This window comes from Grus americana, chromosome 15, assembly GCF_028858705.1.
Source record: "Grus americana isolate bGruAme1 chromosome 15, bGruAme1.mat, whole genome shotgun sequence".
NCBI lineage: Eukaryota > Metazoa > Chordata > Aves > Gruiformes > Gruidae > Grus > Grus americana.
Window position 1 is genome coordinate 7,027,831 of NC_072866.1, and position 16,294 is coordinate 7,044,124.

The following is a 16,294-nucleotide window of genomic DNA, read 5'->3' on the forward strand; positions in this document are numbered from 1 at the left end:
GCTGTCTTCACTACCTAGCTTTAGTTCATCTAAGCCAGAACAGTATGGTGGATGTTGCCCTTTGTGCTCCAGCAACACTGGTAATCTGCATAGAAAGAATCCTTTCAGGTTGTTACCTGCCAGCTGCGTGTGAACTCTTGCACGCTGTTGCTGAAGGAGTGGTTAGGAAGTAGCCATTCATTTCCAGCTTCATTATCATTGGTACCAAAAAGCCCAGCTGAAATACCTGGTGTGAAATTGAAATGGCGTAAAATAGAGGTTGTCATGAGGAGACACAGGAGAATTTTAGAAGCTGCCTCTAGGCTCCGATTATTCTGTACAGCAGAGCTCAGCTGTAATGCGGAAGAGGGGAAGGCTGTCCAGGCATCCATTACGGATTTCTCAGACTGCATTGCTGTCTCGTTTGTTAGCTGTTCATCTCCTTCTCCTGACGAGATAAAGGTATCGCATCCATTCTGTGCTAATCTCAGGGGTATGAGATTTAGAACAGTGTGGGGAATATATTCCAAATATGCCAAAAACTCTGGAAGCTTTTAGGCCGCCCTCTTTCATGCTCCTGCAGGTTTGACACGATATGCCTTCTATAGAGCAGTGATTCTCAGACATAGTTTGGGGTTGGGCTGGGGTTGGCATTACATCAACCCGTTTCTATCTATCATCTGCTTTATTGCACTGAAACAATAATAACCTTGGTAAACACCTGCTGTTCTTACTGGAACGATACATACCCTGCTTTACTGACAATAGCCAGGGAATGCCTAGGGCCATTGCCATGGTATTATATAAACAGTGTGTAAAAGTGTATAAACGAAGAAGGGAAAAAGCAAGTGGAAGAAAACACACACGCTGGTACTAGAGGTGATGATAATTCAGAGATACAGAAGACAAGACTGAGAGCTGACAAAAGCTGTATGACGATACTCACCATGGTGCCAGCCAGCCAGCGTGACAGTACAAAGATCGTACTGAAAGTCACAAGAGACAGAGACTCCTTTCTGATTAGACACTTCAATTTTGTTGGTGTCTCTCCTTGAATTAGTCGTATTTTTCTCAAGGGATTGATCCAGTCCTTGGCAGGTCTCTTCCATAAAGGGAAAGTTATACATTGTGGATATCTGAAAAAATGCAATTTCAAATATGTCACAATGAAAGTTTAATGACCAGCAAGTCGTCTGGGTTTGCAGGTGGGATAGGGTCAATTTTGCTCAGCCCAGAGTTAGGGAATGAGACCGGGGTTGAGTTAAACTGCTGAAAGCGCAGGGAAGCACAAAGCCTCCCAGGTACCCTGAGCCTATGGGCTCAGTTTGTTCTCCAGACATCTCCAACTGCAATTCTCTTTGACCATGTAAGAGGAAAGCTAAAAAGTTCATTGAGCCTCTCTTAAATTTTAAGTACCTAGAGAGCAAAGCAGCAGCCCTTGATAAAATTATTTTTGTTCTGCAGAGCTGTTCTGATCTATGTTTTGAGCATTAATAGTTTGAAGACTTTTTTCTTTGTTTCTTTTTGTTTGTTTGAAGATAATTTCTGGTCTGGAAAGGAAGAATGTTTGCCTTTCCCCTCCTACCTTCAATCCTGGGTAGATACTGATCACGGTCTGGTTCATCTCCACATACAGTGATCTTGAGTTACTAGTCTCCTCATTTAGTATTACAGTGAAAGTGTTGTGAACAAAATCCTTGGCAAGAAGTACACTGCACTTCGATGCCAAATCATAGATTTTTCCATCAAAAGTCATAAGATGCTTGGTCCCCATTAACATAGCATGATCTAGAGAACGGTATGTCAGAAGAAACATCAGTGAGTTTTCCACAGAGCAGCAAGTGCTGTGCTACTACCTGCAGACAGCAATATGGCTTCTGGCTGGCATACTGTTAAAATAATTTCTCAAGCTATTATTACATTTTAATTAGTTACAAGTTGCTCTGCAAAAAAAATTTCTCCAGAAAGGAAACAATCGAATAACTGCATTACAGATCCACCTGAGTGTCCTAAAACTTTGAGAAACATGATTTAGGATTCAATGCTCATCTTGATTTATAGTCATGCTACCTGACAGTCATATTTGTAAGCCCCCACCCCATATACACATTATACATTCCTATGCAGAAAACAGCAAGAATATTGTCTCAAAAAATACCCTGCCAAACCAGAGCATCGGAGTCACAGTCCAGGAAACCCTGCTGATGTATCACTCAGATTATTTGGTCACTAGGACCTACTTTCAGTGCCCTCCATTGTCTCTGCCTACTGGGAGGAAGCCATTAAAAATGGCTCTTTCTGGAAAAGCCATTATCTACAAGGGATGGTTGGGACTGTTAATGCAGTCTTTTTAGCATTTAGCAATGCTTTTTCAGGTAATATTGTCTCTGAGCTTTTTCATCCTACAGTCAGCAGGACTGATGTCACCAATTTCAAAGCATGGACAAAGCCTCCATGGCAGGACCCAGGGCCACAGGCGTGACTGGCACTGAACCATAGTTTCAACTCACAAGAGCTTATAGATAAGACAGATAAGCACCACCTGATGATTTCTAGGCTCAACAGTAGGAAATGTAAAGAGTTGCCAAATTTGCATGAATATTAAGTAGAGGAGTGTTTATTGTATGTCAGCTTTACCCAAAGTGTTGATAGTATACATACAATTATTGTTTTCAAGAAAGACTATATATAAAGTTTATAGGAAAATTATTAATTAGTGACCATCTCTATGTAAACTATTCCAAATATGATTTGTAAAATTTAGACCTAAGTAAGTGGAAATAGACCCAGTTACAAACAAAAAGCAGCACTGTGAAAGGGCTTACATTCAAAGGGACTCTCCATCATCCTCCGTTTGAATCTGTAATACTCTGCAACTATGTTGATATTGTAGAGATCCTGGAGAGGCCTCATTAGCTTTTCTTCAATTAGATAAGTAGTAATATTTGCCAGATCCAGGGAGTGGCCTGCTTTAGGAAGTACTGGTAGTTTTACTGCCACTGCACAATTCCTGTAGAATGCAAACAAAACAGCGCCTTATCTGCTAAGCTGATGAAATGCAGTTGCTTTATTATTAGAAATGTGGAAGTGAAATATTCATAAGAACTGTAGTCTGGTTAGAATGGCAAAACAAAGATACACAATGGCTATGACCTGCAGTGCACCATGCCATATAAGGCCAGTTCTCATAGCTATTGCTATTCTGTTTGCTCCCAAGTAGCTTCTTTTGAAATGTAGCCTGTCCTGGTAGCCAACAAAAATGAACATTACGGTATTATGCCACATGCGCAAAGGAAAGAACGGTCAGATGGTTGTTTGCAACCCTCAGCGTACAAGCTGATGTAACTATGCACATATCCATTTAGAACACTACCCGGCAGCAGGGTTCCTGCAACAAATACTGATTACCTGGGTGAAAAACTGTAAAGGTTGAGTAAGGGCTTCCGGATCTTGCTCACAGCTCTAGCAAACGTGGCCTCTGCCCACCTCAGCATCTGCTGCGTCGTCTGTTGGAGAGGCAGAAAAGGAGATTACAAACCTGGCTTCAGGGCAGGGTCAGTACTTGATAATGAGTTTCAAAGCAAGTCAGTGAAATAGCACTTTACTCTCTTGCACTTGTCACTTGCCTGACAGCATCTTGTCATTTAGAGGTTAATATCCGGAGGACAGGCACTAGTCACTACAGCAACAAATAATGGACAGAAATACATCCTTCCTAAAATGACATTACTTAAAGTATACCGATACTTCACTGAGTTAAAGTGCTTCAGTAGCTTGCAAAGGACTGATATCATTGTTAATATGAACTGGTGTCAGGATATATCCTTTGTGCTCTTCATTTCAACTAGAAGAGCCCAAACCTATCTGCACATTATTTGTTGGAATCAAAATCCTTCCTGTCTATGGAAGAAAAGCAAAAGCTACATGAATGACTGATTACTGCTGCTGTGATTTCAACCAAAACTAGTAAAACAACCTCTCTTCTAGCTGGAAAAGTACTGTTTTCAAAGCAGGTCAAATGTTTCAAGAACAGTAAATTAGCTGTGCACGAGCTTGTTCTGTGGAAAGATAACCGCCTTGTTTCCATAAACAAAAATATTTAACTATTTTTGTGTATCATAGTTCAAAGTTGAGACTTTAATTTGTAGGCTTTGTCTTTCAAACCATTAAAAATGGAGAATTGAGTTATACCAACCATATCCAAGCCTGCTTTCACAACCTTTAATGCCACCTGGATTGGTTCCATTAGCCACACATCTTTTACAATCCTGGGCAAAAAAGCTTGGATTTTCTTCATGTACTCTTCTGTCTTCTCTTGCCAAACTTCATCCAGCGGCTTCAAGGTTACATCGTAGTAGGCATCCTTCAAAGTTGCTAATGGCTCTGAAGCAAACACAGAACATGAAACAAACCTTAGCTAGTATGGTACCAAGTGGCTGTTGGTTTGTTTCCCCACAACTTCCAATGTAAGTGAAGGAGGGACACAGAAAGCAGGAAGAGGCAGCTGTGTTTTCATGGCAGGCACATTTCACAGCTGTGTGCATGGATACAGTGTTATGAAAAACTAAAAGAGGCATTTAGCTATGACTCTGATCCACTCATACGCCTTATTTTATAAATACATTGCTGCTTTGCAAAATAAATGTGAGGCGTGCTTTGCAATGTGCCACCATCAGAGCTGTACAGTTCAACCTGCACCTGATCAAGGAATAACAAGACAGTTTGGTCACAACTGGTTTCAAACACATGTTAAGTAAATCCCACTTTTGAGTGGGAAGAGTCTCGAGGTAAGTGGCCCAAAGTGAGGTTTTAATCTTGTGAGAACTGAAGTTTTTCTCAGTTCATTCCAGCTGACCACATCTCTCAATGGCTTCAATATGGGCCACAGTCCAGCTGACCAGTGAATTAGTGGCTACTGGATAGACTTGGAAAAAAACAGATCAAGTGAAATCCAATTAGTGCGAGCATTCACAACTCAAGGATGGATACGAACAGCCCTTTGGGAGGAAATGCTTCAGCTTAGGAATCAGGGCTCTGTTCTCATCTGATTGAACCTGGACTCCTGTGTCCAAGAGAATGCCTCTTCAATGATTTCATTAGGAAGGTGGTCACACTGAGGTTACTTAGAGCTTATTGCATCAAGGCTCCCACTCTCTAAATCGAGAGCCAAGGTCAGCACTTTTTGCTAGATCAAAATAGAAACATTGGCACTGTTCAGCATCCTTTATACTCAGTTTGTTTTGCCCTCCACTGACATTGTCCTTATTCTCCTTGCTTTGCATGGTTTTACTTACTTTGCAATTCATTCTGCATTTGCTGGACAATGCCTTGAATTTTATCCAGGTAAAGTGGGAGCTTGCTGCTCAGTATCTGCCTGATTCCACTTTGCTTCCACACCTGGGCGGCAGCTCTACACACACTGTGGAGGAATCCTGCTGCCTTTTGCAAGGCTATCGAAGGCCAGCCAGCTGCTTCAGACAGAAAAGCAACTTGCTGCACCTACAGTAGTTCCCAAATAAGAAGAAATATCAAAATACATAATGATCACAAGCAAAGCTTTCACTCCATTCCAAGGCAATTCTGAACTCCTCAGCATCACTGCAGAGATATAGGATCTTTACCATGAAACATGCTTCTCATCTATGGATGAATTGCAGGTTCACACAGGATTAACCATTTAAATGTTTGAGAGAAACAAACCAACTACATGCAATGTAACGATTTTTAATTAACACTGCATGAACATTTCACGGTGCTTTCACAAATGATGTACAGATACTTACTGATCTCCTGAATCTCCACATATATCCGTCAAACTTCTTAATCTTCTCCATCAGTTTGGTTTTCAGAAGGTTGCCAATTTCGTTAAGTTTGTACTGTGAGAAGGTGAATAAAACCCTTGAATTTATGATTTAGAATTGCTTCTGCTAGGTCCAAATCACTCAAAGTTTGTACTAGTTTAAATGCCAGCAAAGACCCACAGTGGCCTCCCATTCCTCAGAGGAAATGACTTCTGCGTTATTCAACGGTTGGAAATGCGAACAGAAGAGTCTAAGGATGAAAAACTGAAAAGCCTCTTCCATGCAGAGAGTATGTGAAACGCTATTAGAAGTAAAAGCACATTCAGGAATTCTAATCTTAGTTTTGTAACCCCCATGCTGAGCAGCCCTGGCACATTACCGCTGCTCTCACTTTATTTACTTACCCTCATCAGAGAATACACCCTTTAGGAGAGGGTCCCATATTTTCAATGCTTTCTAGGTAGGGCTGAACTTTTTAATTCTCATCATGGTATCGATTCACACCAAAGTGAAAAATAATGTTATTATGAGTTTTAAAATTGCATAATTCCCCTGTTTGCCTGGTTACCCACCAAAACTCACACCTGAAGCCTACCTGGAAGATGCTCCATCAAACTGACAAGATTAAACAATATTCTGGAAAAATCACACTGCAATTAACTGTCACTGAAGGGCCTCACCTCAGCCTTAAGAACTGGATCCCCACATCCATGAGCCAGAAAACTCAAGCTTCCATTAACAGCTCTGAGAATCATTTGTCCCATGTTTTCTTGCCTTTCACCGTTAATGTTAAGATAGGTATTAACAGTAGCCATCTGTTGCCCATCAGTACAAGCACTGACTTCCATTCCTTCTTCCAAATCCCCTTAGAGAATGAAAAGAGAGAGCTTCATTTACAGGAACAACACTGACAGACATTGTTTCAAAGCCAGCTTTTTAATTACTTAGGTGATCAATCAGTGTCTGTGTCAGGTGTTTGTGGGAAAAAACCCAAGAGATGAACAGGAGAAAATTATATCAATGTCAGTGTTCTCTTCTGTGTGGCTTGTGAATGATTTACAAATACAGATTTGCTACTGCAAAGAAAATGCTGAATTAATATAAATCTAAATAATTGTCTCAGTCACAGTGATTTACAGGCTTTTTTTCTACTTTAGTCTTCCACTGCCCCTTGTTGCTGATGTTTCAAAACTGCTTAAACCATAAATGAAACAGAGTCAGTCACTCATCCACACACGTAAGTTGTTTCTGCCCAAGTACTCAGGAGCATAAGCAGAAACGGTTGGTGAAATGTTCATAGAATCTGGGTTGAGAGAGTTGAGTTGAATCATTTCTACAAACTTATGACATCAGTAATTCACAAACTAATGGTCTTAATCTCAAATACATCATGGCACTTACAAGTGAGACCATGAACCTGAGAGAAACTCCACTGCAGAAGTGTGGAATGGCAAAGCAGTAACTGAAACTAGGACTGGGATTGCCAGCAACATGAGTTTGAGACAACTGTTGTACCACCAAATTTACCTGGTTTGCGCACATGTTGTTGAAAGGTGGATGAGTCACAACAGAAAGCACTTGCAGCAGGTCTCATTCCATCTAACTTTAGTCACCTAAAAGTCAGGCACAGTCTGAGCCAACAGCCCTGTTTCCTCTCTGCTGTCAATCAGAATTGACAGCTGCCAAGAGGATCACCTGCAGAGGGTGATTTCATACATCCCATTTCATACAGCTGTGTCAGCATGGAGTAGAGTCAGCCTCTGGAGGTGCTTTTCTCTTTCCCTTCATTGAAATTGGAATGTAATGATTATCTTAAACAAGGCACACAACCTTAAGATGGCTCAATCAAGACAAAATGAATCTTATCTTCGATCACCATCTCTTATAATTCTTCCCTGGCCAGTAACCGTACAAATGCCTCCCAAACTGAGCTTTGTATAACAAGTTTTAAACTTCAGCTTTTCTTTATCTGAATAACTTGAATAGCTTGAATTGCCATGAAACTGAGCTAGCTCGGCACTAGAGAGACACAGCCTTTCTTCCTGCCTCTTCATACCAACGACAGCTGTGAATCACAGAATATCTCAAGTTGGAAGGGAGCCACAAGGATCATCAAGTCCAACTTCCTGCTCCTTGCACAACTACCTAAAACTAAATCATATCACTAAGAGTGTCATCCGTGAAGATACGTACCTTTCAAATACCCCATGTAGTACTGAAAACACTCCTTTCCTTTAGAAGCAGCTACTTTTACTTTTTCTTTCTGATCAATACTCCCCTCCACCAGGATTTGGCTCTGAACGGATGAGGAAGTAGCAGTTCCTGTCACGCCTAGCCAAATATCTTCAAAGGCTTTTAACTGCAGCCATAAAGGAAAAACGTTTATTCAAACCCACCACACAGAATTAATGAATTTTTAGAGACAATGCTCAAATATCAGTGCTTCCCACAGAAAGGCAAGTGGTGAGGGAAATGTCTTCCAATGCTTGTGCACTGCACAGGAGTTACACTCTTAAGAAAGGCACGGGCATTAGGATGAGTGGCTCAAGAGCTGATGACTAGATAGCACATGGCTCGTGGACAAAATTTTAATGGTAGCAATAAAAGAAACATATTCTAACAGTCAATTCCCTGTGAGGCTGCTAATTTGTGCCATTTATTCCAAAACAAAGACTAGAGAAAGCCCAAGTAGAGCAGCTGATACTTCTTTCATCTCCCTTCTTTCTAAAGAGAGAAGGAAAAACAATTTAGCATTTGTCTTAGCCTGTTACTGATTAAATCATCATCGTTTGTTAAGGGGTGGTCTATAGTCTCAGTTAATTATGACTGACTGCCCACATTCCTTCTGATGAAGAGTTTGGACGGTGCTGAACACATTATTTTTCTGCCTCACTCTGTTGCCACCATCAGCTTCTCCACCTTATTAATTTCACAGAAAATTAACAGGAAGTGCGAAATAGGAGAGGAGAGAAAAAGGAAGAGATTTGCAGAGGATGAGCATCATTTTAGCTGTTCTGTGCTTTTCTTAAGGTCAGTTCTTTTTTCTGGTAAACAGTGCTTTTTATGAATCTCACATTTTGTTTCCCTCTTTTTTCTTTTTATTATCTTTGTTATGGTGCAAAAAAAAAAATGCTTCAAACAGACCAGTCATGCTGAAGAAGGTGAGCTATTATAACACACAGCCTCTTAAAGCTTTTATATACTCCACTTGAATACACATATTGTATTTGTCACTGAGCTCTGCAGACAACTAATGCTGGTACCTTCCTTTCTCTCTCGATCATGCTGCATGTGCATTGCATAACTGCTCCTTTAAAAACAGAACTAAGGAAATGAGGAGTGTTTTATGCTGCCTGTACTTGCCTGCTGTTTTAACAAGTCACTGGCTGCACCTGATCTGTTTGGAAGATAGATGGCAGTAGGCCTTTAAAAACCAAATCCCAAACCCCAGTGGCATTAAAATAAAATAAAAACTCACTTCAATTTCCAAAGAATAGTTCTTCACATCAGCTGTACTTTGATTTTTTAAGGATACTCCAATCAACCCCTCATCTCTCCCATGATCAGCAAGGTGGAATCTACCCTCTGATTGCAAAATGATGTCATCTTTGTTGAGCTGGTGTTTTCCAGAGAAAACAATTACCTAAGTATGAACAAAAAAGGTGTTAAAACTTAATTCTTCCACAGAAATGGGCTCTGCATAGAGTAGTAAGAGGTCGTATAATGTTAGCATTCTCATGAAATTACACATTTTCATCACAATCACACAAATGAAGTGATGAACAAAACTTGTCATTTCAGAAACCAGCATGTCCTCCTTCTCACAGCACTGTCTTACTTCATTACATCTTCAGTTTCTGTGGTACAACAAAGTATGTTCAGTGACTGCAGCCTAAGACAAGATGAACAGCTGGAATATAACTGTATTTTATTAAAACAAGTCCATTTTTCTGGTCTTATGCTTCTCAACTACTCTAGCTAGGCATTTTTGATACATGCCTTTGAAGAAAAGGATCCAAAAGAATACAGAGGCACCTGATTTTGAAGTAATGTGCATATACATTTTTTGCATTATAAACAGGTACTAACATGTCTTGGAAAAAGTTTTCACTGGCATCAGAATTTGGCTGCTGTTTCCCATTACTACCTGGGTGTGACCTGCTCTGACAGTAAATGAGGAAACCGACTGAGATGTGTTTTAGCCACTGGGAACTGGAAAGAGACCGCATTTATTACAAGTTTGAAGTTTTGTGTTTGTTGTGAATATCTACAAGCAACACTGGGGTCCAATTTGTACCTCAGGAAGATCATGGATAGGCACCTGGTTTATGTGTGTTATATAAAAATAAATGACAACTATGAGGTTACACTAAGGTTCAAAAATCCATCACTACCAGCAGAGCAGCCATAAAACCCAGTAAACTTTTATGTACAGGGGAAGGAAAGCACTTTTATTCCTCTCTAGTTTCCATTTCAATCACTCATGAGTCTGTTTTGATATTCTCCAGAAACATGAAATTAAAAGACCTTTGAGAGGAATAGGAAAGAAAGAACATGGAGGAAGTGGGAATGTTTACAACTGTGATAGGACCTACAGAATATATGACAGTGGCAAACATGACCTTTCTGCCTCAACCCATCAAAAGACACTATTTATGGTTCATTAAATTACAGAAGTATGGCAATTCTTGTGAAAAGTTGCAGCTGAGGAAAACTGAGTCTCCAAACCAGTAATTACATTTAAAGTGAAGTAGATTCAGCATGTTTATGTAACACTTACATTTGGAAGGTCACAGAACTCAAAGCTCATATAATAGTCGAGGCAAGACGAGTAGTTTGTTTCTATTTTCCCCAGAATCTTCTGTTTGGTGCATGAGGTCAGGAAAATATTTTCCAGAACAGCTTCTAACTGAAATTTATCAGGAGATAAGAATTGATTTCTCTGCAATGAGCCAAGAAAACAAAGTTAAAATATGACAACAGAATCTTAGACACTCCTCCATGCTCACTCGTCCCAGCTCTCAACCTCATCCTGTCCCCGTGCTGGCTTTTTTTACTCTAGTAGCTTCAGGTTTTTAAAGTAACATTTCCACTTGACAATGTTTTGGCTTATCAGCACAGTTACTGGTCCCCATCCTACAGAATTAACAGTTTTGCAAATTCAGGGCACAAGTGAGGACTCTAGTTTGTAAGACCTCATTTTTTCTTAATTATGCTACATTTAGCTTTCTTCCTATGCAAAGAAATACGTAAAAGGTAAAATGAAATAATGATATTTCAGAGAAACTGGTACTCTACAGATGCTTTCTGAAAATCCACTCAAAATTACATATAAAAACTAAATAAATTCCCAGATATTAAGAACAGCTTCCATAAAAATGGTGAGTTAACAGATAAAACTGCCTTCTCTTACCTCATAAGTTAAATTGTGTTTGAATTTTTTGTCATCCCAGTTCAGATCTAGATATTCATTAAATGACGCTAATCTTCTCTCTAGAGAACCACAGGCATGCAGATGTTCCAGACTTAATACTCTCTGAAGCTGGAAGGGGGAAAAAATTAAGACATACATATTAACAATTTCCTAAAAAAAGGGTTCAGTATAAACTAGAGTAGTATGCTTTCTGGGCAAAAATACACCCCTGTGAGAACCCCTGGATGGTCTACATCCATAAAAGACTGCTTCAATCTCTACCAAGAAACCTAAGGGGTTGACGATTCTGTCCCGAAGGAAAACTGCATCCCAAATACGAACATATCTGGCAACATGAAAGAGAATTCTTCAGAGGTTTTATTTTTCTTCCTCTGAGACAAGAAAAGGTTGACTTCAAGTAAAAGGTTTTCATATGATAACAAGCGTGGAAAAAATTAATTCTGTGACACTCAAACCCAGAAATTTAGCTATACTTATGCCTTCTTAGATTCAAAGACTCATACCTGACCTGAAGAGAGTGTCACACAGCCATCCCAGGCAGTGACGTTCATCTTTGATTTATCCTCCAGGGTCAGTCGGATGTCAGCAGGCTGCCCACCATTCCCTGTGAGCTGCAGCTGAAATCAGAAAAAGAAGAATTTGTCCAGTGAAGCAAGACTAGAACTAGCAGAAGAGCCTGTGCGGCGATCTAGCAGAATGATCTCCACCCAGTGGGGGAAAAAAGAAACACAATTAAAACTGCTACAGAAAAATGTTAGAAGTCCATTGAATTCCACATGGCCTGGAAGCTCAGGGCCTTAGACAAACACACAGGGAAACTGCACTTTTACAGCGGAGGCCACAAAAGTCCATTCTCTTCTCTGGAAGCTGCACCGGGTCTAACATGCTGTGGTGGGTTGACCCTGGCTGGAGGCCAGGTGCCCACCAGAGCAGCTCTATCACTCCCCCTCCTTAACTAGACAGGGGAGAAAAAGTATAACAAAAAGCTTGTGTGTCGAGATAAGGACAGGGAGAGATCACTCACTAATTATCATCACGAGCAAAACAGACCGAACTTAGAGAGGAAATTCATCTAATTTATTACCAAGCAAAACAGACTAGAGGAATGAGAAATAAAATCAAATCTTAAAACACCTCCCCCCACCCCTCCCATCTTCTCGGGCTCAACTTCACTCCCAGCTTCAACCTCTGCCCCCCTCAGCGGCACAGGGGGACGGGGAATGGGGGTTATGGTCAGTTCATCACACGGTGTTTCTGCCGCTTCTTCATCCTCAGGGGGAGGACTCCTCTCATCGTTCCCCTGCTCCAGCATAGAGTCCCTCTCATGGGGTGCAGACCTTCAGGAGCAAACTGCTCCAGCGTGGGGTCCCCCACGGGGTCACAAGTCCTGCCAGCAAACCTGCTCTGGCGTGGGCTCCTCTCTCCACAGGTCCACAGGTCCTGCCAGGAGCTTGCTCCAGCGTGGGCTTCCCACGGGCCACAGCCTCCTTCAGGTGCCTCCACCTGCTCCTGCGTGGGGTCCTCCACCATGGGCTGCAGGGGGATCTCTGCTCCGGCACCTGGAGCGCCTCCTCCCCCTCCTTCTGCACTGACCTTGGTGTCTGCAGAGTTTCTTACATCTTCTCACTCCTCTCTCCGGCTGCAAAAGCGCTCTCTAACTGTTTTTTCCTTCTTAAATATGTTATCACAGAGGCACTGATTGGCTTGGCCTTGGCCAGCGGCGGGCCCATCTTGGAGCCGGCTGGCATTGGCTCTATCAGACACAGGGGAAGCTTCTAGCAGCTTCTCACAGAAGCCACCCCTGTAGCCCCCCTGCTACCAAAACCTTGCCACGCAAACCCAACACACATGCATAGCAATTAATGACATCAGTGGAATAATGACACTACCAAGAGAATTAATCCTCTGAATACGATGCTTGGGATAAACAGACCACTTAGTGAAAACAACCTGAGAGCACTGTGGCACCACTATGAGTACCAAAAAGACTCCAGATGAACAAATAGAACATCGTACAGTTTGTGCAACTTATGACTGAGCAGAAATTCTTCAGCCACAGCAACTGGAGTGTCCTGGCCCATGCAGTGCATTTTCAGACAGAAAATATTCTGTCATCTTTGATCTTGAAGGATGATTTGTGGAGTTCTTCCTTTTTTTTCCCATACAGTCCAAAAATTTAGGTTTGCTCTAATGGGTATCAAAGGGTTTCTGGCTTTTTTGTGGAATAGGAGTTTGTTCATCACTTTGTGGACAAAATTTGCCTCATTTTCATTGTGAGGCTGGCTCCTGTGCGCTTCTGGCTTCTTACCATCCAAAGTGGGTCAATGCTGTAAGTGCAAGACTGATACTTTCAGCTAGCAACAGTTCCGCTTACAAAAGGAAACAATGGTGGTGGTTTGGACACAAGGAGATTATAGTGCTTGGTGCTCTTTACATTTTTCAGGATGATACCTGGTTCTGCAATTCTTTGAGACGAAAGGTACGCTAACAGTAAATATAGTATTACAGCTTTGTATTTTGCAGCCCTTTTTCATGATCTCACCTGCTGGTTGTACTTTCTGCCTCTTCTTTCTGACAGGGAATGGACCTCCAGTTGCTTCAGAGTGTAATTAAAAGGGTGGGCAACTGTGGCTCTGTAGTTCATACGGTCTCTTCCAAACTTCAGAGAAGATGACACCGATACCTGATCCATATCAACAGATGTAAAAGAAGGAACTTGTGAAGTAAAACAGCTCTCACATACTGACCTCAAACATACACCCAGTGAGATTTCCCTGTACCTTTTCCTCAGATGAATTATGTGCATAATAATTTCCTTTTTAAAGTAGTGAGGCAAATTAATGTTCAAATGAGGACATTCTTGCTACTTGAATTTCCTATATGGTGCAGCTAAAAGTAAAACTCCTCTCTGTATTTTACTAAAATCATTAACCATGCTTAATTTTGATGAGGCTTAAGTTTGGCCTCATCTTTAGGCACTGTAGGCTCCGCTGCCGCAGAGTGCTTAGACGCAGCTTGCAAAGTTGAAGCACAAGCAAAAACATTTGCAGAATCAGGAACTAAATTCTGTAATGTTGCTGGGAGCTATCATATAGCCCTTCAAAATATTTTTGTGGCAATTTAAATAGTGGTGGCATTTAAATGGTTGTGGTAATTTAAGTAGTAGTACAAAAATACATTCTATACTTCTAAAGTAAATATTGGAATTTTAGCACTTTTTAAAGAAATTAGAAATTCTAGTTCTTTTTGCAGGCACATTTATGTTTCTGTATGGTAACATATTCTTAACACTGTCTTTTATCTTTACTTTATTCAGAAAATAATGTAATACTCAGCCAAGGTGCTGTATTTCAGACACACATATAGAGATGGCGTATTTAGTTGCAAGTGAGTAAGCATCCCCATTTAACCACATTTGGGAATCAACTAAAGTTCTCCTACTTCTGTCTTTTTTACTATTTCTATTTAAAAAAAAAAATAATGCTGACTTACTGCAAGAAAATAAAAACTGATTTATCTGTTACACCAACTTTGTACCAAAGGTGTCATTCTCACTAATGAATGAAAGAATGAAATACAAAAGCACTTCAGTTGAGTCAGTAATGCTGAAAATGTGAAGCACAAGTATATGTCACGTTTACATGTAGGTAAACATAGCATATATCCATGCAACAGGTAGGTTCTTCATCCTTTCCAACCTCACACTAATGCTCAACACTTACTCGTTTGTCTTAGATTTTATTTCCTTCCCACTAAACTGCTTTAAACATGACATTTGTGCTATTCTTTCCACCTACTCACAAAAGCTGTCCTAGAGCCTTTGAGAGTGCTGGAAATGGCCTTTATCCAGTGCTTTGAACCATGTGCATTTCATTGCCTCTGGTTATGCAGCAACCTGTGGGGTTACTGCAAACAAAAAAAATAGTATGGCCTGAAAATGCTTCCAACAAGAATATCACCTGCTCATCTTTCACAGTCATAGCCTTTTATACATCCAAGAAGGAGGATAGTTGGCCTCCTACTTGAATTCCCTGGCTTTCTTAATGTCTTTTTTTTTTAAAATAATAATAAAAAAGAACCACTTGATATTCTTGTAATTCTCCCAGTATTAATTTGCTCTGTGCTGCTGTACCTGGTCCTTCTCATTCCAAACGACAGTAAGATCATCCCGGTGACTGCGTGCCAAATGCTTCACATACAAGTTGACCCTAGCATGCCATGGGAAAGGGATGGAGAGAGGATGGAAAAGTTCCACTACAAGGAAAAAAAAACAAGTAAGTTTTCCCCGCCACAAATCATGACTGTTCATTTTCTGATAAAGAAAAAGGCATAGGACATATTCTCCCACAGGTAGCAGGGCAACTGAAAACATGGTCTTTGCTCATACACACACGTGCACCTACCTAAAAGCCACAACGACTTTAGCGTGCTGATTTCTGCTGAATATGAAGAAACGTAAGGGAAAACAGGAGTCCTCTATTTACCAGCAAAACAGTAATTACCTACAATAATCAAAAGATTGATATCTATACCCAAAGCAATTTCCAGCAAGAACAGCCAGGAAAGTAATCTTTATGAAGCTGAGATGGCCTTACACTGGAAGAGGAACAGCTTACAACTCACAAACAAGAAAGTGCAGTTATTTTCTCTATTTTCAGATAGCATAGCCTCAACATAAGGGTTTAGCACCTCAAGGTAGCGGCCAGCATGACAAGTACCTGCAGTACTCAGTGCAGTAGAGTGACAGAATTTTCTACAGTTTCTGAAAAAAGCCTCAGAAATGGGTGACAATAAAATAAAAAAATATAAAATTATATCCAGAAGGGACAAAAACATACAAAGGAAGGAGAGGGACAAAAACATACAAAGGAAGAAGAAAACAGAAAAATAAACAAAAATGAACTTAAAATTAAATGCTTTTACTCTCCAAATTCAAAGGGACACTTGGGCAACATTCAGGAAAAACATTATGCGGGATGTGTCTCTCTATACCTCCACTGTAGTGACTGAAGGACATATCTGAGATGTGGGTCACCCCAAAACCCTTTCTTTCAAGGGAGATTTGCATTTTGGTACCCAC

General features: G+C 40.7%; 1 protein-coding gene across 2 annotated transcripts in view; it reads right to left on the reverse strand.

Moving 5' to 3' along the window:
• LOC129213269 (uncharacterized) overlaps positions 1 to 16,294 on the reverse strand; it is a 106,454-nt gene that overhangs the window by 6,654 nt on the left and 83,506 nt on the right. For both annotated transcript variants that reach the window (XM_054843009.1, XM_054843010.1), the window contains 16 exons: positions 15,347 to 15,468; positions 13,757 to 13,897; positions 11,718 to 11,831; positions 11,194 to 11,322; positions 10,561 to 10,722; positions 9,259 to 9,423; positions 7,974 to 8,139; positions 6,461 to 6,645; positions 5,763 to 5,855; positions 5,274 to 5,478; positions 4,175 to 4,362; positions 3,388 to 3,485; positions 2,805 to 2,989; positions 1,565 to 1,767; positions 926 to 1,115; positions 117 to 226 (listed from right to left, as the gene is read on the reverse strand). In XM_054843009.1, the coding sequence (XP_054698984.1) occupies positions 117 to 226; positions 926 to 1,115; positions 1,565 to 1,767; positions 2,805 to 2,989; positions 3,388 to 3,485; positions 4,175 to 4,362; positions 5,274 to 5,478; positions 5,763 to 5,855; positions 6,461 to 6,645; positions 7,974 to 8,139; positions 9,259 to 9,423; positions 10,561 to 10,722; positions 11,194 to 11,322; positions 11,718 to 11,831; positions 13,757 to 13,897; positions 15,347 to 15,468 (2,456 nt within the window). The remainder of the gene's footprint in view (positions 1 to 116; positions 227 to 925; positions 1,116 to 1,564; positions 1,768 to 2,804; positions 2,990 to 3,387; positions 3,486 to 4,174; positions 4,363 to 5,273; positions 5,479 to 5,762; positions 5,856 to 6,460; positions 6,646 to 7,973; positions 8,140 to 9,258; positions 9,424 to 10,560; positions 10,723 to 11,193; positions 11,323 to 11,717; positions 11,832 to 13,756; positions 13,898 to 15,346; positions 15,469 to 16,294) is intronic.